We start from the raw sequence: 25,660 nt of genomic DNA, 5'->3' as shown, positions 1-25,660 counted from the left end.
ATTTTTAATTATGTGCTTTTGTCATTTTTATTAGTTTTTCAAATTATTTTATATGTTTTTTTTTTTAATATTACTATTTAGGTATTATTAAAAACAAAAAATTTTTTTTAAACCTTTTTAGTTAATTTTTTGTTTTTTTCCAGTTAGCAATTTTATTGTTTAAACTTGTTTCAGTTATTTTATTTCTAAAGTTGTTTCTTATATACTATATATTATTTTATTTTATTTCAGCTTCATTTCAGTTAACAAAAATGTTTTAATAGTTAATAATAACCCTGACTTAAGCAAATTATTAAAATATTTTCTGAAAAATATAGATTTATTATTATTATCATTATTATCTTCATGCTCTGCATAAAGTAAAAGCACCCTCATCGTCTTGTTAAGAAATTTAAAACCTGATTCATTTGTCTAACCAGTTGTTGCTCTGATAACTTGCTAATATGGAGACCTTGCTAATTAGCATTTCTTGCTGAGTGGCAGGCTACCTGAAGACAGCATGCACATCACATGAGTGAGGTATAAACACATTTTACATTGTCCACCTCATGGCTTTTACCATGGTTCCTCTGAACCTTACGAGGGCAGTGATTCACATGCCAGAGGCCACAGTTAATCTGTAAGGTGGTGTGGAATGCAGGGGGGTTTGTCTACTACTGAAGTCAGTTTACTCTGCCTCTGCTCCCTGCGTCTCTGAAACGTCCCGGGAGACTGTGGCACCTGTCTCATGGAGCAACTGCTTAAACGCAGACACAGCCTGCCCATGACACAGATGGCTTTCAGCATGCCTTTCTCGAAGACTAAAGAGCAGCATCAGAACTGTGAAGCATGTGTTTTGTTTTTCTATCATTCTCTTATCTTTATTTGAACATTTGATCCCATCTTTAGTTTTAAACACAAAACTCCTAATAAGCATATCATCTCCATTTTTTATAAATCTATTGGTTTTACTATTGGTCACCCATTTTTATTTTTTATTTTTTATATTTAACCAATGAAAAGTATTAAAAAGAGCTTGTGACCAAACCTTGTAACTCCATTGGATCCTCAAACTGTCTGTAAAACCTCATAACTCCACCCCGCCTCTATTGTGAATGAAGTGCCTCACACAGTTTGGACCGTCTCTGCTTGTTTGCAATGCAAGGGTAAATAAACTACTGGATGTTTGAGGAAATAGTGTTTTCCTTACTCAAGAAACACTGTAAAGGCTTATGTTTTATGCATTTGAGGAGCGGAGAAGAGTGTATTATTACACAGTGTCTACACAAAACGCAAGCGGCGAGACACGACAAAAGCAAATAGAACCCATTATAATCAGTGATGCTGCCGACACGACAAATCCCAGACAGTAAACTGATGCCCTGTTTTATTTTTGACGTACTCCAACCACTATATTGTGCTACTGACATGAAGAACAAATATATTTGAACAGTCGGTGTAGCATTTGTTGTCTGTGCGTAGCACTTAATCTTCAAACAAAGTTTGAGAGAGACTCGATTTTGTATATCGGAAATTGATTGGATGCTGTGGTTTGCTATTGCTGTGATGTCATATGAGTGTCACGTGACTAGTAAACGGGTCATCAGAGAAGAGAGTAGATGTCATCATGGCAAGGGGCAGGGGAAGTTATTTTGATTAAAGATTATAATGGCATATGAATAAAAAAAAAAATTATGTGTATGGATCATCTCAAATTATTTATAATAAATACGGCAATATTCCATAAAATAAAATAATATTGTCCATTTTGATTTCACTGTGACTTTAAATAGGCAATATAACCCCAGTCAAAACATTTAGGCATTTCCATCAATAGAGGGCGCTGCATTGCTTAAACTGTCTTTTAATGTTGTTTGAATGAGTCCTAGAAAGCATGCATGGCCAGATTGGCCACATTAGCATAAAACTTCCTGAGTACAGTAAAATGTCTAGTTCATGATTCTATATGTGTGAATGGTGTTTATGCAAATAGATATGCAGGAGCAGCAGAGCACTTCAGGTCATTATAAATCTAAATCATTATAAAACGGCATGCAGTAACATTTGGCAATGTCTAGGATAGGCCTTTCACACTGTGTTGTGTGATCATTTTTGTAATGTTTAGTTAGCAAAATAAAAAAGAACAAGGAAGTGGGTCCAAAGACATTTATAAAGTTACAAAAGATTTTTATTTTAAATAAATGCTGTTTTTATGAACGGTCTATTGAATCCTGAAAAAAATGTATCATGGTTTCCACAAAAATATCAAGTAGCACAATTGATCTTATAAAGTTTCCTGAGCAGTAAATCAGCATATTAGAATGATTTCTGAAAGATCATGTGACACTGAAAACTTGAGTAATGATGAAAGTTCAGCTTTGCTATCAGAAGAATAAACTACATTTCAAAATATATTAAAACAGAAAACAGTTATTTTATATTACAATAATATTTCACAATATTATAGTTTTTTTAATAACAATAAACAATCTTACTGCCCCTAACTGTATATCCATCATCTTACATTTGGATACAATATAATAAAAACATTTAAATGGCCTTTTCTGTACGTTAATACAAAAACCTGAAAGTTCAAACTGCATTTTTAAATTTGATTTGCCCTCAGTTAATATGTCTAAAAAGATCTGTATAAATACCAAAATACATTTAATGATATTTAAGCATTTACAGTCATTTTTGTGCCTTCACGTGAGAATTTGCACCTGTAAATGAATACATCATGGAAGATGTTTGCAGCACAACATAACCCTGGAAATCTGGTAGTTCAGTTGCTTTAGCACTATGTCTAATATACAGCTTGGCAGGAAATTATGGCAATACTACTTTGACACGTGTAATGGCATCCCTCAGGGGCTTGATATCTATCTACAGTGAGAGAAAGGGTGTCAGTTGTGTCACTTGCACTTCTAACATTGTGGGGTGTTGGTGTGAACCCCAAAGCATCTTGAGAAGTGCTGTTTATTGGCAGAGACTCAGGCATTTGAGCAGTGTCACTAGACCCTTAGTGAATTAGGCGTTCATTTTGCACTTAATGATACTAACCTGACAATTGGGAGCATACTTGAGAAGCTGTGCACATATGACATCCAGTTGTAGTTACAGCCCATTGTTATAGAATATAATGTTGCTGCAGAGTAACATTTTTATGTAGCTTGTGCTTTTCGATAACTTTGCACATTCAGGGCACTGATTTTCAAGACAAAACAGGTCCCACAATTTGACCTGCCTTTTTCTCTACTTTGAAATGAAGCACGATCACTAGAATGTACCTAACACAAATGCAGAATAACTTTAACTATGTTTAATAGCCTTTTCTGTGTGCCATCCCAATCATTGAAATAAAATAAAACATTTGGGAAAAATTGGGATTTTATATAATTCACTTCAAACATAGCTAGCAACTTATTTTGTTGTCAGATTTTCTGTTGTGACAATTTATGAAAAATTGCTTTTGCAAATAAAATAAAAAAATGCATCCTTGTTGTCTTCATATTTTTGTCAAATTTCTGAATTATTATAAGTAATAAAATAAAAAGATAATTGTGAGAAAACGGGTTATACAGAAGGCTGGACCATTATAATCATGAATAGGCTAACTCCGAACATGTTAATCAGAGTAATCCAAAATAATGTCTTTGTAAATAATACAGTATTTTTCAGCACTATACATCTTTTGTTTTGTCCCAGTACTGAAGTGAGGTGCGTTTGGCGCCATCTACTGGTATTGTCTAGTTACTGTGGATAGATAGCGATTGTGCAGGTGTGGCTAGCGGGAGTTTGATGCGATAGATGAAGTGTTTGGACATTTTGCTCTTTACATTAGACTTAAGACTGCTGATGAAATACAGAACAGTGCCCAGTCAAGTCTTCTAAAATACATTCTGTTCAGTCGAACAGTGATGGAACACAGTCTTTATGACTAATGAAAACTCTTAACCTAGGACTCTCCAGGTCTGATTATGTAATTACTGCACTGTTAATTACAGTCACTTGAATGGAAATACCCTTACTAAATGACGATCAAAATTAGCTGTGAGATCTTTATCATTTTAATTAGCACTATTTGTAGGGATGCTATATTGTAGTCGGCCACTAGATGGCCCCATGTGCCACTTTAACCGTAAAGGTAACTGAAGAGAGTGAATCATTGTTCATAGACTGAAATTTACCATAATTTTACAAAGCTTTCATACACACTTATTTTTCTGTATTTGTAAGTATGCAATTGTATTATAGACCCTCTTTTAGCAGTGACACCAAATTATGATACCAAAAGTAGTTTTAAGTAACTCCTTGCTGTTTTCTGAGTGTTTGCCATAGACTGTACAAAAAGTGTTTGCATGTTGGAAACTGAATTTACAGGCCTATGATGTCTCTCCGTAATGTCTGTGTTTCTCTGCCTCATATGGAATTTGTTCTTGAACATTCCCCACTTCACATCCAGACATGATGGCTAAGTGTGTTTATACATAACCATTTGGCTTCCAAATCTAATAAAACGTCTATATTTAGATCTTCACAGCAATGTTCTCTCTGTTTTCATTCCGTTCTCCCACTAACTCGAAATATCTTGATTTCATGTCATGTTCGCTCACGGATATGAACTATGACGGGAAAGAAAAAGCTGCTAACAACATTAGCTCAGACAAGAACGGTGCCTTGTTCGATATTTCATTATCACGTGAATATCTGCATCCACTGTTTTTCTTTTCAGGCATTCTTTCTCTGGATGTCATATGGACAGGAAAGGGTTATCTGACAGGAAGTGGAAGTCCTCCTGCCGCCCCATCCTGTAGCTGAAGGCCTGTGAGCCAGGAACCCCTGCTCCCTCCCTCCCCGTCCCTCCGCAGGGCATGGCTGCCCGCTTGTGTTTTGGTAATCTTCATCCACCCTGACCTGCTGGCCTGCTCCTGGCGCCAGCAGTCTCAGAGCCCCCCCACACCCCCCGATCCCCCTGGCTAATTCAGTCCAGCTGTTGCAAGGTGCCTCGGCCACCCCCACCCGTCACTGCACTTGCCATATCCTTCACTAACACTAATATGCTGCCTTTGCGGAAAAGACAGAGCGCTTTTTATGCTCTTGTGAGAGCAGGTATAAGAAGAACCTTGTAACAGTTATTTAGTAAGTAAAAGAAATCCGTTCAGGCTGACAGAAGAGTTTCAGTGCCACTTGACCAAAGTTTAGATGAACGTACCAGACAAATCAGTGCAAGCTTTAAAACATAATTAAACACATTTAAAAATAATTTCTTTCATTTATAGATTTTTCCTGTCTTGCAGTAAAAAGTATAAGAATCCTTAAAACAAGGACATTTTATTTATTTATTTATTATTTGTTTTTTTCTTACCCCACTATTATATATTATGTTTGTTTATTATGATTATTTTTCTTACTCCACTCTTTTTTTTCTTCTTGTTTTAACCATAAAATTCCCAAGACAAACCTTTCCCTACCAATATAACACATTTAAAAAAAAAAAATGTATTTGAATTAATAATTTTTGCCATGTCCTCCAGGAAAAAGTCTAAGAATTCTTAAAACAAGACAATTAAATATTTATTTTTTGAATTCATAATTTTTTTTATTATTAGTTTTCTTTGATACAGGACTAATCTGAGCATGCGTTTTCCTTCTCCAAAATAACATATTTGTTTAGTTTGCTTGTTGATCTCTTCGTTACAAATATAAGAACATATAAATTCCAAAAGATTTGTTTCATTTCCCGCTGAAACGTATCAACAGCCGCTCTCGCATTAGCATGAATGTGAACAGACCTTCAGTTGACTTGCCGTGTCCATATTGAAATCACATGCAGACCATGAGTTTTCTGAATGAGGAGATGATAGAGAGGGCTCTGTTTCCTCTACTGTGGATGAGTGCAGAGGAATGCAGCGCTTTAAGATACCTCTATCTCTGCTGCTTCGCAAGACTGTGGGAATGCACTTGCTCGGTTTTGTGCGTGTTTATATGGGAGACATATAATTGTGTGCTTTGTTTAGATGTTTGTTTCAAAAATTGCCTGTGTTTTAGTGGCCGGTGCCACCTTGCTTGTTTTTGCCAAAATGTCCTAAATGGGAATAGTCTATAGAGACATGCAGCTTTTGATGTACCTACCACACCCAGAGAGAGAGAGAAAGGGAAAGAGAGACAGTAGGTGAACTCATGTGTAATGTTGGCTCAAATGGAGGTCAGGTTGCTGTGGGATTTCCTCCCTCAACCCTCTGATGTTCTCTTGTTCTCCTCATCCCTCTTTTCTGCGTTTCCTCTCTCTGACTCTGTTGAGATTTACAACACTAGTCCTCATTGTGCACATAAAAACTTTTTCTTCTTTTTTTATGAGTAAGTGTACCTACACAATTGAATTACAAAAAAAATGGGGACTATTTTAAAGTTGCATTACACAAAAGTTCACTTAGGTGTCAACCAACTCTTTAATGCATGCATTTAATGCATCTTTCTAAGCAAACACCAGTGTTTGTTTTGTAAAGGGCCATTTAGAGGGGGATTCAAGCTCTCTGCTCCATGCACATAGACTCAAACCACTTAACAAACCGACCATATCACAGAGACAATGAAAATCCCCTTCCTGCTTCGTAAAAGTGAGAATCCTTTTCACAGCTGATGGCCGACAGGTGATTGCACAAAGACGATGACAGTGTTTGAACTGCAGACAGGTGTTTGTGCCATTTGCCCACTTCAGACTTATCACTGGGGTGTTAAAAGTGAGGGTGGGTGGAGGAGGGCTGGCCGAAGCTTACTGGTATGTGAGCAAAAGCCGTTATCCTACAGTTCTTTGATCTAAGGTGTGAATGTCCGGCATGGTGGGCGAGTGTCATTCATTTAGCGTTCCAGTGAGAGACAGGGTTCTTTTGATAGAGCTCTGCATTAAAACAGTGCTGTGAAAGGCCCGGCGGTCCACTTAAACACACAACTACCTTTGTGTATGTGTTGTAAGTGAACATAGAAGCAAAAGAGGAAGAGCGATTCTTTTACTTATGTAACCCAGCACTAAAGATGATGATGAATCCTATACCTTTTAGAATTTGCAAAAAAGCATTTTCTTAATAACTATCTTTGACTTTTTCAGGAAAAATATCTAAACAGGTTTATATTTATTTTATAGATTTTATTTGTTTTTCTTATTTATTATCAGTTTGGTGAACTCAGAACTAAGTTGTGTTGTAAATAAAATAGTTATTAATTGTAATATTAATTGTAAAGGTTATAAAAGTAATGTTAATTACATTTATTAATTTCATTATTTCTAAGCATAAAATCCACCTAAAACATGTATGTATATTTATTATGTTTAACATCTTATAAAACACCTCTTATTATGTTTTTAACAGAGTTTTGCTTCTCGAGTACATATCTTGTTTAAGGGATGTATGGATATTTTTACTTCGTTTTTAACATTTTTTTTGTTGTTGCAGTAAACTTAATTATAAATGTCCTCCCAAGGTTCACTTATTAGATCTCCCTCTCTTTCTAGATTTCACGGTCACCACAGAGTCTCTGAATCGCAAACTAATGTCAGAGAGAGTAAAGGAGCTGAATATAGGAAAATGCTTTGGTCTACACACCATGACAATATTTAAAAACGGTGACTTTACCTTTGAGAAATTTTAGATTTTAGTCCGTATGTTCATGGCTCATTACAGTCCTTATATTTCAAGGCAAGCCTGCATTCCTATAACCCAAAGCTCAGTTGGGTGGCAAGACTTTCAGCATTCTTTGCGTGAAGCCTTTTCACTTTTGAGAAGGGAAAACAACAAGCTGCAGTCTAATCACTTCAGCATGAGAGTTGTTAAACTGACAGAAGAGAACAAGATGGCAAGAAGATCTGCTTTGTATAACATGTATTCATTAATTTTAGAAGGTGCAAGCGTGTAGGGGCGCAAATATGGGCTATGCTGGATATGCAACGCATATGGAGCCATTTTCTCTTGGGGGTCCCGAGAAAAATATGCAGAAAATACATAAACATTATATTCACGATAATGAGCCTTTTAAACCCCCCAAAAGAGGGATGTCCGGAGTCAAATCTCACATACCGCTTGTTGCACCCCTGCTAGCATGTATGAGAATATGAATGCGTGTGTTTGTGAGTTTTGGAGGAGTTTCATCTCATTTCCTGCTTAAGATCTCTGACATTAATGAGCGAATCCCCCCCTCTCATAATATGTTAGTTTAGAGATTGTGGGTTGTCAAACTCCTCCAAACAACAGGATGAGAAGATCAGAACGATGCCTCATATGAGGATTAGAGACTGCCTGTAGATCAGGGTGACTGTGAGGTTGCAAAAGGCTTCTCGTCATTACTGGGCTGCTGTTTGGTCTCTTTGCAACAAAAGACCACCCCTGGACGTATGTATTTGTGTTGGGGGAAGGTGCTGGTGGGTTGCATGATGTTATATGACAGCTGTAGATATACTGTGTGTTCTTGAGTGTTAGTTTGTGTTAAATTGTTTAGTTAGTTCGGTAACCTGAGAGCCACCCCACGTGATTCCGGTTTATAAACAGCTTTTCATCAGTCATGCATTAATTTTTGTTCTTTATATTTGAAGGACAGTTGTTCAGAACACACCCAGTCAGTAGTTCACGCCCCCTTTTACAGGTCGACGACAACAGGAAATTCAACAGTTAAAGTCTCGAAATGCCGTGAGGTACCATTGATCTAACAGTAAAGTTTTGACACTTGTCCATCTGGGGTTGAGCCTGTGAATAACGCCACTCTTTTCCCTCCGCATGTGTGAGGAAAAGCCTGGGCAGTGGGAACTGAGCACAGGATACAAGCCGCTATGCTCAGGAACAAGTTAAGTACGACCTGCGAGCCAGACCTAAAATTGGACTTGCATCCTCCATGTGCCTCACTTCCCTCTCGCTTAGTTTTTCAGCTAACGCCTACATTCATTTTTACAATCAAGGATGTTTCTCTTGTTTTGGCAATAATTTTAGTCTTGAGTCATTAGGCATTTCTACATGACTTTAAGCAATTGACGAGGATATTTAGAGTAAGTGGTGTGAGTCAAGGTCTTAAATCATAATTGGTACGATATGTCAAAAGAATTGTTATTCTATTAGACCTTAAAGATATAGCATGTGATTTCTACACTATAGTGGCAGCCAATGGAATTGCAGTCTGTTTGAACTGCCCCAAAGGGTCGGCTATCACAACATTATTGTTTCACCTTATAAGGTTACTTTTTAGTTAATGCATTAGGTACAATGAATGGGCAAAAGACAATACTTTTTTTTTAAAGTTAATTTCTACATAATATTTCAAGCTATATAAATTAACATTAATGTTAATTAACATTAATCAATGAAAACAAATTAACAATAAACAATATAGTAAATTTATATTAAATAAATCTTTTTCACTTTTTCATATTTTTCCATAAAAATCAACTTTTTTTTTCTTGCAGTGAAGTTAATTACAAATGTCTTCTTAAGTCACCAACACACTACAATAAAATCAGGCCGATTTTGGTCCCAACTCTCCCCTTCCCACAATCCTATAGGTATCACAATCCGATTATCTCGATGGTTCTGTAGATTATCTTATCAGATTTTCCTGTGGTGTGAGCCTGTGAGGTGTGTTAAGAGGGATTGAATCTGCTCGGAAGAGCGTGGGGGCCGCACCGATCTCAAATCATAAATATATACAACATGTTGAATATTCAGATCAGAGATCCTGCTTTGTCAGGGGAACCCCGAGCACCAATGCGCGTACAGTCTGTAGATTGTTACTTGGAACAAAACGATACCAAATCAGAAACTGAGCTGACGGAAACATAACACGACTTCATCCGTATCGTTTCTGTAAAAAGCAGTCCAAACACTAGTATTGTCATTTCTTCTTGCCCGTTTGTTTACTCTAAAGTCACGTTTGACCGTGAGAAATTTTGCGAGATTTCCTGTGTTCACAGTCGGGACTCTGGGGCCAGTTGCATAAACATAGTTACATAGCCAATATGTTAAGACTGTGTCTTAAGTACTATGACCAACTAGCGGTTAGTCAAGGGGCAATCAGTCTTACTTTTTAGTATCAAATTAGACCAATCTACGTTTATATGTAACAAATGCATTTGTAACCATTTTACACATAAGTTGAATAATTTAACAAGGTAAATGTATTGTGTACAAACATTAAACATTAGGACTACCTGTTGCATGGCTGTAAAACAGCAGTGAAACCTGTTTAAAAACAGTAATTTTTGCAATAGCTGGTACCACTAGTGGGCAGACCTTTAGGTTCAATAGATATAATTAGGAAGGTTACCATGAGATGCTTCTTGAGCACCTCTGAGTGTTTGGCAATGAATTTTGGCGTTTGATTTGAGGTTCAAAATCAGTGCATGGACTGAAATTAGAGGCTTCATGCTCTCGCTCAATGTGGATCTCCTCGCTGCAGTCTGCTTCCTGTCCTGAGGTTTACACGGTTTATTTTTCTCAGCATGACCCCCACAGTTACCCCAACCCCTGTGTGTGTGGCAGAGTCGGGGCCAAGGGAGCCCAGGCGCCACACATTCGCGCTCGGCTCTCCTTCCCCTCGCTTCTCACTGGAACTGAGACCTCAGAAACACATGTCTCTGATCAAGTGCAGCCTGCGTCATTGGTTAGTAAACACGCAGCTCCAGGAAAACCAACAGAGAGCACATTCATCTTCAGCAACCCTGTGACTTAGTGAGTGTGTGATTCATTATTCTGTAATAAGGTCTCTCCGCTTCTTCAGCGGCCCTCTGGCAAACTCTGAAGTTTTTTGGAGAGGGAGATGAGGCCCTTTGTTTGCATTTTGTTTGGTGGTTTTGTTTAGATGCTATTGTTCATGGGAGACCTCGGAGAAGTTGCTGCAGAAGTATCTGTCTGTAATTAGTCTCAGTGCTCGTACTAGGGCACATCTGATGGACAGACATTGAAAGATTTGGGTTATGTGAGGTGAAGTTTGAGATAGAAATGTGTGATTCTCTCATCTGTCAAGTCCTACATCCTTATAAATAAACAAAACTTTGACATTAAACTGCACTCAGTTTCTCATAAGTGTGTTCTGTACTTGTGTTAACCTGAAATAAAGAAAATAAATCTGAAAGGAATTACACTCGATTGCATAGATTGTGTCCAGAACCTGAAAATGTAGTACATGGAAGTAGGAAGTCATCAAGGCATGTCTGAATCCATTATTTGTAGATCTGTCCACTTAAATGCCTCCATCTGGTAAATCTTAAAGGTGGCACAGATGTGTCCTTCGATGCTTATGATTTCCCACAATTCTGATCTTGCGGTCTGGCATTTGTTTGAAAGAATAACAATGCTGTCTGACGGAGCATTTGAAACCAGCATGTTAATTTATAAATTAACATTTTTGCAGATCAAAGCACAGTACCTTTTTTTTATTTTTTTTTATTTTTTTTTAAATAGCTTTCAGCAGAAACTTCAAGCAACACAATGCTATATTTTAATATATACATTGCCGTAGTTAAGACAAACAGTAGTTAAGCCCCATCAGTCTCTTGAAATTCGCATCTAATTTGTAATATATATACTGTATATTTAAGTAATTTAGATATATTTTATACATTTCAGAAAAATCACTACAAAAAATGTTTTATTTAATAATATATATATATATATATATATATATATATATATATATATATATATATATTTAAAAAAATGTGATTTTTCTGAAATGTATAAAATATACACTAAAATATACACATTTATATAATATACACTTGATTGATTTTTTTGAAAATTACAATAAAATATACACTTTTTTAGGGGTTTCTTATAAAAAAATAATATATGCACTTCATTTTTGTAGTGATTTTTACGTGATTTGTACGTCCTCCACATACCACAACGGCGTTACCACCGTTTCAGAGCCACTGTTATAGATCATCAGATGTGACGTTACAGTGCCTTGGAAGGCGGTCCGAAAGCAGTTTCTTTCATACTTGAACTCTGTCTGTTAATTCATCGACTGACTGGCCAATGAGTGCCTTCGCCTTCTGACACAGGAGACATAACAGCGTTCTGAGGTACTAACAGCAGAGATGCTTGTAATGAAGTTTAGAATACCTGTGGTGAGAAACGCGTGACTTTTTGCATTCAGTCGGTTTGACACAGACAGTATGGCGGCGTTGGAGCATTCCCTCAGGCGCTAGTTTGTCGTGGGTGCAAAACCCTTCGTGTTTATAAGAGGCTGACAGCTTCTTCCTGTATCCCAGGCCCCGAGCCCCAAGTCTTGGCCAAGGCCCTTGCAGCGCTCTCCCCCTGACTGAGTGGGAGAGCAGGCGTAGGAGGGAATCTTGAATGGGGGGATGGGGCTCCGCTGCAGTCACTGAACACTTGAGCCCACTTGTTCTCTCCCTGCAAAGTCAGGCCAATGTAAACTCCCATTTCCTGCCTGGGACTTTGGGTGTCTCTGAGGGAGAGAGATGATCCTCATGTGAAGTAAGGCAAAGACGCATCATACTTGTGCTCAAATTTAGCCATGCAAAGTTGAGCAAGAGCAAAAGAAAGGGAGTATAAAAGGCACACACAAGCCTTGAGAAAAGGGCTGGAATGTTAAACACATGCTTTATGGCAGCAGCAGCAGCCACTTTTGGTAAATTACAGTGAACGTTCTGGCACTTGGGAACGCGCAGTGGGGAATGAGTTCTCCGATTTCAGAGCCAGACGTCTCATTATCCCTTAGGAACGACTGTATGAGAGTGCATATTTAGTTTTCATTTCTTAGCACAGAATATGCACTAAATATTGCTGCGGGTTGCGTTACAGCAAACTCTCTGGCGGCACATTGACGTGTTGGCTCACCACACACTTTCCAGGTTTGGAAATGTGCTTTTTTTTTTTTTTTTTTTGCCTGGATACGTTTGATGAATCAGATATACTAGCGTGTGGTCTCTATACCTGCTGACGAAACAGAGTCGAGCTTTATCAGGAATTTCTTCTTTCAAGTTTCCCACAGCAACTCCGATAACGTCATCTCATTAGACCGCCTCTCCCTCCCCTCTGGGCTTGTTACAAATCAACCACATGTAACTCTTCTGCTTCCATTTCATACAGATGTTTTCCTGTCGGTTTTCCAGAGCGTTTGGAGGATTGCGTCCTTCCACTGTTGCACTGCACCTAAAGACGATTGAACCCCAATTGCATCACCAAAATGTGAAGCTTAAACCATTCTTTCCAAACCAGCTCCCCCCAAGGATCACACTTCACTGTCGTAAACTACATGTCAGCACCTGACACATGCATTCCAGAGATTGTGATTGTCTGTGAGTGGTTGAGTGACTAAACGGGAAGAGGCTCCTCATACTAACACTCTTTCAGACGTTCAGATCTGGGACAGCACATGGAAGGACTTACCTCATGCTCCACAAACGCACCTACACTTACAATGAGAACTCACTATTGCTCCTGACAGCAGCTGACTCACTGTCTGGATTCAACAGTTCGGTCTGATTAATGTAGACCTGTTTCCACTAGGAGCTTACAGCACAAGTGCTGTTGGAAGATCCATTTTAGCTTTTCACATCCTAATTTTTTACAACTGAATGGCCAACAGAGTATGGAAGCCTGTTTCCACCTCAGAGTAGAAAATGAAAAAGGTAATTGCGAGAAAGTTTAAACTAAGAAATAAACGATGCACAATATAAAGTCAAGATTCTGAAGTAAAGTTACTATCGTGAGATATAAAGTCGCAACTGCGAGATTAAAAAACAAAACATTTTGAGGTACAAAGGCGCAATAGTGAGAAATAAAGCTGCATTGTGACTTAAAGTCGCAATTGCACGATAGAAAATCACATTGTGAGAGTCAGACAGAATTATGAGAAACACAGTTGCAATTAAGATATGAAGTCACATGAGATTTAAGATTACAACTGTGAAGTTGCAAATGTGAGATACAAAATGACACTTTGAGAATGTCACAATTATGAGACATAAAGTCATGTGAGATATAAAGTGGCAATTGTGAGATTCAAAGTCAGAACTATGAGAAACAAATTCACAACTGTGAGATATGAAGTTACATTGTGAGGTACAAAGTTGCAACTGTGAGATATTAAGTTGCAATTGTGAGATGTAAAATCACATTGTGAGATTCAAGGTCACAGTTATGAGAAACAAAGTCGCAGTTGTGAGATATAGTCATGTGAGATAAAAGTTACAACTCTGAGATATTGTTGCAATTGTGAGAAATAGTCGCAATCGTGATAAAACATTAGGAGATTCAAAGTCAAAACTGAAAAATAAAGAGATACAAGTCACAAATAAAGTTGCAATTGTGAGATATAAAGTTTTAATTCCAAGGTGGAAACAGGCTTTCATAGCAGAGATTTGATCCTAGCTCAGTATGATTATATAGTCATTACAGTTACACATGCCAGGTTTTGAGGTCAGCAGATAGAAGCGCCTTACATCAATGCAGCATACACACGCAACTCTTCCAACGCTCGTAAGCAAAGCTTCCAACATGAAAATATTTATGCAAGACATTCCATCAGTTTGCCTCACAGCAATACCTCCAGAGGCAAAATTACAGTTTGAACGAACACAGAGCGCTCAGATGACTAAAACGCCATCAGGCCACAATGACATCTTTATGTCTTGTATATAAAACGGATCTGCTGCACTGACCGTGCATACACAAAAAGATCGACACACATCCGTATGCATAAGCAGGCCAGGAGTCCGTTCTGGGTAAACCGTTTTGTTTGCGGAGAGCGAGTGAGCGTGTGCGTGCAGTAGGACAGGTGTGTGGGGCAGGTGCACGCAGTTGTCCCTCTACTGTCATAGTGCGTTCACCTGCCACCCAGCAAACATCACAGTTACAAACCAGTGAGTCACTCCTATTCATGGGAAATGAAGCACCCCTCTTCCTGATAATGCATTTCAACAGCTTCAAATAGCTTGAGCCATCAGATTACCTGTATGAGTCTTTTTGACACTTTGTAACTGTGGCGAATCCAAAACAAGTGAGCATGACTCAAAGTCTTTGTATAAACTTAAATTATTTTATTGGGTGGAAATGATTTGGACAAATACAAAGAGACATGAAATGTATATTTAAAAAAAACAGTATGCTAAAAAAAAAATTGCACTGAACTCATTCAATTTCATTCGAAAAAAATAAAAAATCATGCATGAAATTGTCAGTAAAATGTGACATTAGGGTTGAAATGTCCACATGCATTGTGAACAGAATATGAAAAACATTGATGGCTATTTACTAAGACTGTCCTTTTTTCACATCAGATAAAAATACAGAAGTTGTTGCATGTCATCACTTGAAAAAAACATTGAGGTACAAAAACTTTTTAAATTACAAAAAGTAGCATGGCTTTGGTTTAAATGTCCAATCATTTGTTTTAATAGCACAATGACAGGACTTCAATACTCTTTGGTAAACTGGAGTGCATTTTAAAACTCAGTCCCTGTACAACAAAAGGAACAACACATAGAGTAAAAAAAAAAATGTGTGTGGTGAAAAGTACAAACATCAGTAAAAACAAGCGAAGAACCATGCGCATGCAGGTTACAACCAACTAAAACCAACTAAAAAACAACAACACCACAGTCAACTGTGGTCCATTACGACTCTCAAAGTGTGTTTCTAGAGAAATTGGCAGACGCCACCTGTTATCAGAGAGATGTGACGGTCAGGGCCAGGACACCTGTTAGCACACTGCCTCCGCACCACAGAACAGCTGTCTGTCTGTGTGCATATGTTTGCGTGTGTGTGTGTGTGTGTGTGTCATGCTGAGAGACATACCCTACCATAGTGAACCCACCCCCAACCTGACAGCAGCTGTCCCTGCTTCAGGACTCCTAGCTGAACAGCTATTATACTTTTAACATTCATAATTCCTTCATTTGAAGTGTTTTGGTTAAGAAAAAAAAAGTCTGACGTGGCATTTTGGAAATGTATCGACCATGTTTTGTTTAAGAAGTTTGCTTAAATGCCGCATCATCCTTATCCTGTTGCATGTTGCATATTGCATATATGCGCGGGTGTTGAGAGAAGAAGCACACGGTCATTATTATCTCACAAGGCACCGAGTCCTGAAGTAGAATAAAATGTCTCCTGGTGTCCTCAGGCCGTGGAGGGACAGCAGCCGGCAGCGCTGTGTTTCTGCAGCAAGGACATGCGGCTGAAGGTGCGAGAACAGGTGTTGCACTGGTATTTCTTCACATCTGCGTGGGTCTGCAGGTGCGCACGCAGGTTAGAACGGTCCGCGAAGGCACGGTTACAGTGTGGGCAGGAGAATGGACGCTCACCTGGAGGAAAAAGCTACCGTTAAAAATGCACTTGTGATCATAAATGTCTGTTCTAAAAGTACATATCTTTGTAAAAAAACTAAAAAACCATGTTGTCGAAGTAGCTAACAGTCACAAGGTAACCTGATTGAATCAACCACAAGTACACAAAATAAGTGGCCACTCAGCAAGGATGATAACAAGTGCTCCTTGGCATTCTTGATCAACTTATCTTTGCTTATCTCTGCTCTCACACTAGTGATTGATAAGATTGTCCTATTGTGTCATTGTTAAAAAGATGTCAACACAATGAGTGATCAATGAAAAGCAATTCTATTGAGGACAAACTCACTTGACTGAGTGAATCACTAAACTAACGGTGTTGCATTAATGAAATGATTGCGCAAATTTTAAGAGAGTTCCAAAAGAAAATGCGAGATATTTACATCTACATCTTAAAATTATAAACACAATGCAAAATTAGCATGAACCATATTGAGTGCTAGTAACACATTTTGTAAGTTTGTTGAAGATTTACCTGTATGTGTGCGAATGTGTCCTCTTAACAGCCAGGGTCGGGAGAAAGCCTTTCCACAGGTGGGACAGACGCATGGTAGAGTGTGTGAGCGGATGTGCATCTTTAGGGCACCGAGACTGTTGTATTCTTTGGGACAGTGCTTGCAGAAGAAAGCCGGTCGAGTGACTGGGACGGTGGCCTCGCTCTTGTCCTCTCTCTGTCCTGCCCTGTTCTTGTTGTTGCGTCTCGGCCTGCTGGTCTGTTGGGGGTGGTAGGTGTCTGAGGAATCTGGGCTCGGTGGGTCTGATGTGCGTCCTTCATCTTCTTCCCCACTGCTGCTGCAGCTGACGCTGCTGGACGGGGAGCTGAGGTCCAGCGGGCCCTGGCTAGTGGATGGGGATGTGGGATTGTGCAGGGAAGGTAGCAAGCTGACATCCCAAACCAGTCCAGTGGTCAAGCAAGTCACTGGGAAGTCATTGCTGACTGCTGGAAGTTCTGCAAGTGGGTATCTGTCTGGCAGAGTATCTGATGGATGAGAGGAAGAGAAAATAAGTTCCTAATGATATTTACAACCATATTAGTGGCTATAGAATTTATGGACTTGGTATTTTACAATATAAGTGATTGCCAGTGAAAAGCACAGGACACTCAGTTGCAACAGAAGTAGAAACTCAAAAAACACATGTGCATCACATGCAACCAGATCCAGTGAAGAAAGGGCGCTGTGTCTAGATTGAAATTCCACAAGTGATCGAAAATACAACAGCCAAATTCTTTCTTTTTTTTTTATTAAAACGATTTATATGTATATTAATATGTCCGATGTACCGATGACACAAATGCAATCCCCTGGGTACTTTGATCAGAATAACTAATTTATGTGCCAGTTGTACACTTTAAAATCATTTTACGTTTAGATCGATTCGAATTTTTTAAAAGGGAGCAAAACTCACCGTTCTGACATTCCAGCTCGCTGTAGTTTGGCCTCTTGCTGGTGAAATACTTTTTTACCAGGAAAGACCGAGGCATTCTGAACTCTCAAGTTTTAACAATCCAGTCCAATTATTTTTCAAGGGTAAAATTTCGCTGAAACGCCCCGCTTCAGATAGTCCTTAAAATGTAGCGTCCTCGCCAATCCGCAGTTCTTGTAACGTTAACACTGAACACTGATCTGAAATGGACTACAATTAGTTAGTCTGTACTTATTTAAAACAGTCTGACAGACTGAGTGGGTATACGTCCATTTGGACCCGCCCAAAAGAATAGCCTACAGTCGCTGTCGTCAGTGTTTCATTTAATTACCCAGCACTTGACTGCTGTCTAGGTGTGAATGTTCCCAAGCGCACTTCGCAGGTAATACACACAAGTGAATTGTTTAATTCGTGCCTGTCAATATCATGCAAATTAGCCGATCTAAATTCATTGTTTACTTCGCGGCTCCAAGCCAATGTGTGTATAAAGCCAGATCATTGTTCATTTAAATTAAAGCTTTTGTGAAGGAAATGTTTGCCATCTCCAAAGTATGCACAATGAAGGATAATATAATTAGCATGTGCAACATAAATCTGTAGTCTACTTTCTATCAAAACACTAAGCTATGCCAGACCTTGTTTGTACAGATGCAGCGTTTAAGAAATGTTCACAAGCTGTCATCACGTTTTATTTTATCCTCAATACCATTATATATCATACACTGAAATGTATGTTCTGGAGATGTTTTATTAACTAATTTTGATAAGCTGACAAGTGCACGATGCACTTTTCTCAACAGATGTCAGGGCGAGCCTGGAATGAATTTGGTGTGTGAAAGTAGGCTACAATTTTGATTATGGCTCCACCTTGTGGTAATAAAATATAGTTATTTTGCTTCTAACGGTTTTCTGGCGCCCATGAAACAAGTTTGTGTCCACATTCCACAATGTTTGATGAAGTGCACCAAAAACGCAAAAAAAATCTTCTATTACGTGTTTAGCAGGCCCAAATATAGGCCTATCAATTCTCTTTAAAATGATTTAATGTGACTTATTTAACTTTATTTAAAGAGCAAATGTTTTGAGTTGTTTCCTATTCACTAATTACCATCAATCATATTTGCATATTGCCACGTTTTAATTCTATTTAAGGATAATTTATTTGTGTCCATGAATTTTGTTTTTAATTTATTTCTACTATTCATAGAAAAGTCGTAATGTTAGTGATAAGAGGCCATGACCCTGATATAATAACAGAGCTGTAAGAAAATTACGAGTGGTTATTATTAGGCACGTTTGCTATAATGGAGAAAGATGTTGTAAAATGTTACACAATTGAAAATGTAACCTCCGTCATTGACTCTAATTGCATCTTTTTCCATACAGTGTAAGTGACTGATACTCTCTGCTAATATTCCATTTTTAGTGTTTCCAACGAAGAAAGCAAGACATATTGATTTTGAACATATGTTTGGAACAACATGAAGGTAAATTGCTCTAGTCTCCATGTAATTCCCATTTCCTACTGTCCTTGTGTCCGTTGCTGCGGCACATTCTGCAGTTTTCAAATTTGATGATTGACACGCCCCTCGACATGTCCAAATCCTTTCCTCCACAACTGAACTGGAATCAGTTTTACTTACGGTCGACCCATGAGTTTTATAGTTTAATGTTAAAAACTGTTCCCAGGTCAGCTATAGATGACAAACGGATAATACGCCCCGTTAAATTCTGGCTCCACCTCTCGGTTTGTGTACGAATCTTATTGGACTAGCCCACAAGCAGTAGGCGGAGCTACTTCTCTTGGCTTTTTGTTTTTATTATCAGCTGTTCGTTCGTTGGGATCTATACTGCGGTTCTGTCATTTGCAAAAATAAACAGAACAAAAGAGCATAATCTGCACCTCTACCTCGGAAACTACCAAAAAACCAAAGATTTATTTTTAACGAATTAGACGGCGGAAAATCAGTTGCTCTATAAAGAAGCAGGTATGTTTTACTTAAGCCTCGATTTTAGCTAACTTATGTGAGAAAATCTGTATATTCCCAAATTGTTTTGTTTGTAGCCTATAGATGCATGTATATAAATTTAATTTGAATGTATCACACATGCTCATACCATATTTCTTAATCATAATCTATTGCCATATAAGACTGTTTCATTGATTCATATGTCATACATTTCTTCTACAACATTTTTTATGAGTTACTGTGTATTTGTAGCCCACTGCACTGCACAAAATGATAAACGAGTTCCCCTTGGGTTTTCCTCGACATTTGGATGACTAGCGAAAGAGCAAAACAAACCATCGACATACAGTAAACGTTATTTGATAGCCTAAATGCTGTTAAATGAATCCTACATTCAAAAACAAACAAACATTGAAATAAAAAAAAATTCACATGATACAGATGCTACATTTTCTTTTTGGAGAAAATGTAGATATCGTTTCAATGGCACACCCCCCAGCTGGAGAACGACAGATGGACTCCAACAATAGAGCTGGGGTCCAACAATGCACTCCCAAAATTCTGTTCATCCATCTTTGTGGCCATTTGAACACAGAATATACACAGAAATGGCACTCACATTTTGAACATGTCTTTGTTGGTAACTAAACTAATGACTAAAACCATAATGTTCAGTGAATGTTTTGAATTTCTATGTGTGCATGGATGGGGAAAGCAATTATGTAAAGTGCTTATTAGTATTATTTATTTTTTAAATTCATCCCTACTTTATGCCAGGCCTGTAAAAAAAAAAAAAAGATGCTCTGATTTCAGAATGAAACCTGACCTCAATATGAGTTATGAGTTTAAAATAGCTCGTAGCCTGATACTGTCAGGTGTGGTTTCTAACCAAGCCTTGATTAGATTATATAATTCAAAACAGAGACTATCACAGTGTTTATATTTATAGTCACATTTTTCCTTTACCAAAGGTCTGGCTGAAGTCGTTCTGCTGAGATCCGTGTTCAAGAGACCCGTGTACTAGGCAATCCAGTTCACCATCTATTATTAAGTACAATCACGCGTAATTTATAACCATGTTTCAACGGCTCACAAACCTGCTCTTTGGAAGCGTGAGTGAAACAACTCAGGAACCAACTGTACCAAAACCAGGGTCTCCGGAAGTGGACGAGGAGGGCTGGCTCATGGTCAATGCAGCTGGTGAGTACAGGGACACAAATGTCTCATATTCATACGAAGGAACGTCCTAGTGCATTTAATTCAGGGACTGCAAGTAATATATTTGTAAATAATTCACTTAAAGAGATATGCAAAAATGAACATTCTGTCATCAGTTACTGTGTTTTGTATCCATACAAAAAGTCAATAAATGTGTGGTTTTGGACAAAACATCCTTCAAAATATCTTTTTATGATGTTATTTAGCACAGATAACAGTTGTCTGTGTGATTGTGCCTATAAAGCCTACTCTTATCATATTTGATACACATTTTTCTAAGGCCTCTAAATGATCAACATTATGGAAACTTTACTGAAAACCCTGTTGTACGCAATATACTTCATTCCTTCTGTTGTCTAAATTGTTGTGTTGTACTAGGAAAAGGGAGCATATCACCCCAGTTTTGGTAAAGCTGCACTGGCTACCGGTTATATATCTGATTCATTATAGGGTGTTACTCTACGTTTATAAAGCTGTCCATGGCCTGGCCCCAGAATATATTACTATTTTAATTCATATGAATTCATGTAGACATCAACGATCACTTAATTGTTTACCTAAAACTCGCTCGGAAACTAAAGGGGATTGGGCTTTCTGTTGCCGACCCAAGACTGTGGAATACCCTTCCACCTGACATCAGATCTGCACCCTCAATTGACATGTTCAAATCTCGATTGAAAACACATTTGTTTTCTATGGCTTTTAACTCTTAAAATTTTGGCAGTTGTATTTTGTTTTATTATGTGTATGTAGGTGGTTTCCTTTCTGTTTTTTTTCTTCTTGTTACTATTGACTGTTGTCTTGTGTTCTGTTTTACTATTATTTGTTATTATCTGTAGACTGTTTTAACTGTACAGCCCTTTGGTCTACTTTGTAGTGGAAAGGGCTCTATAAATAAACTAGACTTGAGACTAAATTATAGTTTATAATTTTTTAGCAAGTAAAAGGTCTTGCAGTATAATTCTAAAAAAAAAAAAATCCACTTTCAGGTTGTGATTCAATTTTTTTTTTTTTTTTTTTTGCTGTGTAAATATAAGAATAGCTTTTATACTGTTAGTAATATTTCAAGATGAACACTTACTGGATTGAAGCAACATAGGTTTATTTGATTTCGTCATACTTTTTGGTTATATAAATATCCACAACTGCAGCAAATTAAATATTTTTGCTGAGTTTGGGGCTCTGAATAATATTGAGTTTTTTTGTTTTTTCCTCCTCAAGTGTGAGCTCCATAGTTTTTTGTTATTTTGTCTGAAGGTTCAATAATCTGTTAAATTCTTTTTTTCTTTTTCTTTTTTTTTAAAGATCTGACAATTATTTATCAGGCTTTACAGGGTTCAGATACAGCTTTCTGTGGTAACTGTATTATTCTTTTCTGTAGATGGAGAGACATCCTCTGAACCCAGTGAGGTGCATTTCAAGTTAATAAGAACCCTTTCAAGCACTGCCAGCTTGGTCAGTGATGCAAGGTAAAACCAATACATCTGCTCAGACATTGCATTGACATTGACGGTCAGTATTGAATTTACTCGAAATGGTGCTTTGTTCTCTTTCTAAAGCATCCTAGATCCGGAAGTCCCTGTTTCTCGAGGCAGTGTTCGAGTACCTCAGCGGCTGGTCTCTCAGTCCGGGCCTCTGGTCAAAGTCACGCAGGTGGGCCGGATACAGCGGGCTCAGGCTCGGGCCAACCGCCACAATCTCAGCCGCAATTGCATTCAGCGTCAGAACCACATTCGTCAACGTGTTCCTCAACATTACTCTCGCATACACCGCGTGATCCTCCACCAGCCTGGCCGTCGCAACTTTAATTACTAAGATGCAGAGAAAGTCAACAAGCACGCAAGCTCATGCAAGTACCTTGGTGCAAAATAAAAGCTTGATATGAGAATGTTTGAATCATTTCTATTGTTATTTATAATGTAGGGTATAATAAACCCAGTGGCAGCTAAAATTATGCCTCCAAAAATTATGTCGGCCATGCTTGTGTACTAGACTTTTGAATTATCATGTATTCTTTCATTTTAACATTATATAACTTGTATAGATCGTAGTGAAATCACTTTATTGTGGTGAAGACAATAAAGCAATGGGGTATCAGTGGCAATCCATTTCAGCCAGTTTACATCATTAATACAGATACTTACTTTCCAACTTGACCGTCATTTATTTATAATAAATAATATACTGTATGTTTCTAAGTTTGCAGAAAGCGTTATTGTCATGCAGTGCACTATAACAACCACGAGGGGGCGCAACCTAGTGTGGTCTAGTCATGGAGCCCTTTTCCAACTTTCTGTGGTCAATATATGACATGTCCATTATCAATGAGGCATGACTGTCTTCCAGAGTGTATTACAAAATCATAAATCATGTTCCTAAAATGAATCCTATTTACAATGTTATACGTTTTTAGTTCAACATTATAATATATATATAAACATTAAAGTTTAATGATGACATTTAGTTCTTCTAGCTTAGCAAGTGACATATATTCTCAGCTATTTGTACTGGACATTTGATATGATTTATGCTTTTAGAGCTACAAGATACTTTGACTGTTTGATCTTATCATGTTTCCACATGAATATAGCAACTCTGGCGTGCCGAGTGGTTTGCTGGATGTGAAATACTTTAAGCTATTTCTCTTGTTTTCCCCAATTCATTTTCAATTAGAGTAGAGAATAAAGTTTGCAGTTTATTGGTTACTCTGTTTTGTTTCTTTGTTTCTCGGCGAGGACATCATAGCCCTGCAGCATAAACATCACAGATTTCCCAGAATGCTGCTGTCATGTGAACGGGTCATTGAGAGCATCCATTACATAATCAAATGTGTAGCAGACCAAGATGATCAACTTTACTTGAAGCTGGACATTTGTTGCCATCTATGCGCCAAATCATTGTTGTGTCAACAATTCTGAATCACATTGCTATTTTTTTCATAATATTTATCTTGTACTAATAAAGTGCAAGTCTTAGTCTATTAGGGAAAGTATAAAGGTCATCTTTACCAGTTACATAAAAATCTGTCAAAAGATCTCATGCTATCAGGCATGTCTAGTGAACACCTTCTTTCTTTAACACACATTTTCATAGACATCACCTGATCTGATGGGCAGCAAGATAAATGTCAACTTATTTCAACTATGCCATGTGGCGTCCGTAGTTATTTGAGCTTTTTATCGGGTGAATGCTCCCTGCAGTTTTATCTGTCAGAAAGTGAGCGCATAAAGCAGGTGATGTCTTCAGATGTCTCGTGTTAACTAGAGTTCAAAAGGGTTCTTCTGAAACATGTCTGCAGATTTATAAAATTAATAATGCATTGGTTCATGGAAAATTTGTGGGGTTTGCAGAACTGTAATTTGCATGCATATGCAAATTGCTTCATATTATAATGCTCCTCCCTCTAGGGCAGAATGGGTTAAGATTATTCCATAAAAAAATATCAGGAAAAGAAAATTTGAAATGCAAACCTTTTAGTTAGTGCCTTTTTTTTTTGCGACAAACTGTAGGAAATTTGCATGATTGAGATCATTATAGTTCGAGGCAATGCAGTGCCAGATTTTTAAAGAATCAAAAAAAAAAAAAAAAAAAGGAATATTATGCTAGATTTTTCAAATTTACTTATGTTATAGTTGTCAGCTTCATAAAGTTGGAGGAACTGTTACTGTATGAAGAAGCAAAGCGTCATATTTTCCAGCAATAGGAATGTAGGAATGTTGAACATTTTCAACAACAGTTGTCTTAGTTTATTTGTTCAATTCTGTAGAGGCTTTTAAAAAAGAATCTGAAGCAGGATGTTTCTCTTTAACTCCGTTTATTTAGTCTCATTTTGGGCAGTTTAAAAGATATTTCACCATGAACATGGATTGTAAGTCTGTTTTTTCTACACTTCTATATGTTTTCTTTTATTTTCAGTTAAATTAAGACAAATACCTCCTAGTTTCTTTAATAGGACACAGAAGTATAGCCGGGCCCTCACGTCCATCTCATATCTCCTTGCGTACTGAACTGAACTGTAGTCATAGACTTCTAAGCCTTTAAAATGACTAATACAAAGTTTTTGACAGTGAAAAAAACAAGTTACAAAACAAGTTCATCAAGTTAGTGTTCAGACATTCAAGGTCAGGTGCTTTCAACCAGAGTGCATGAATACAAAAGCATGCGCTTAAAGAACAGCGCAGACTTTTGAACATGTTAAATGGTGATTATTATGGAGCTAGAATTGTGTCTTTATTACATGCGAGAAAATAAATGATCTGAGAGAAGAAAAAAAAAGTTTGAGAGAAAAAGTTTTCATACCAATAGCAAAAAATAATATTTGAGACTAAAAGTATTTTCTCATAGAACATAAAAAAATATAAATTTGAAATATTTAAAATTATTTCTGAGAAAAAAAAATCTCTCAAATATATTTTTTTGCTATCAGTGTGAAAACATTTTCTCTCAAACTTGTTTTTTTTCTCTCAGATCATTTATTTTCTGGCATGTAATAAAGACACAATTCTAGCTCCATAATAGTCTACAACATGTGAAGGTGCTCAAAATGTATTTTCTTTTTAATTGTCTTTAACTTAAGTGAACATTTGTAGTCTGGCTTGCCTACTTAGACAGCATTTTTATCGGCATCACAGGTGTTCTGCTGAGTAGATCCCAAAAAGACACTTATGCCCAAAATGTTAGGTAAATATTGTAATTCAGGAATAGATGTAGGCTATGT

The 25,660-nt window shown here is 37.5% G+C and overlaps 2 protein-coding genes across 2 annotated transcripts; one reads left to right on the top strand and one right to left on the bottom strand.

The window, feature by feature from the left end:
* Positions 1-14,282: 14,282 nt before the first annotated feature.
* snai1a (snail family zinc finger 1a) lies at positions 14,283-18,116 on the bottom strand. The gene is made up of 3 exons (XM_084101082.1): positions 17,738-18,116; positions 16,806-17,309; positions 14,283-16,288 (listed from the first exon to the last, which is right to left on the bottom strand). The coding sequence occupies exons 1-3, from the start codon at positions 17,811-17,813 to the stop codon at positions 16,104-16,106; spliced, it is 765 nt and encodes a 254-aa protein (XP_083957208.1). The 5' UTR covers positions 17,814-18,116; the 3' UTR covers positions 14,283-16,103.
* Positions 18,117-19,551: 1,435 nt separating this feature from the next.
* Positions 19,552-23,480, top strand: tp53inp2a (tumor protein p53 inducible nuclear protein 2a). The gene is made up of 4 exons (XM_084100504.1): positions 19,552-19,743; positions 20,697-20,925; positions 22,325-22,412; positions 22,503-23,480. Exons 2-4 carry the CDS (start codon positions 20,802-20,804, stop codon positions 22,756-22,758), a joined length of 468 nt encoding a protein of 155 aa, XP_083956630.1. The 5' UTR covers positions 19,552-19,743; positions 20,697-20,801; the 3' UTR covers positions 22,759-23,480.
* The last annotated feature ends 2,180 nt before the right edge of the window (positions 23,481-25,660 follow it).

Source organism: Abramis brama (genome assembly GCF_963993115.1).
Source record: "Abramis brama genome assembly, chromosome: 23".
NCBI lineage: Eukaryota > Metazoa > Chordata > Actinopteri > Cypriniformes > Leuciscidae > Abramis > Abramis brama.
This window is presented reverse-complemented; position numbering and strand designations above follow the sequence as displayed.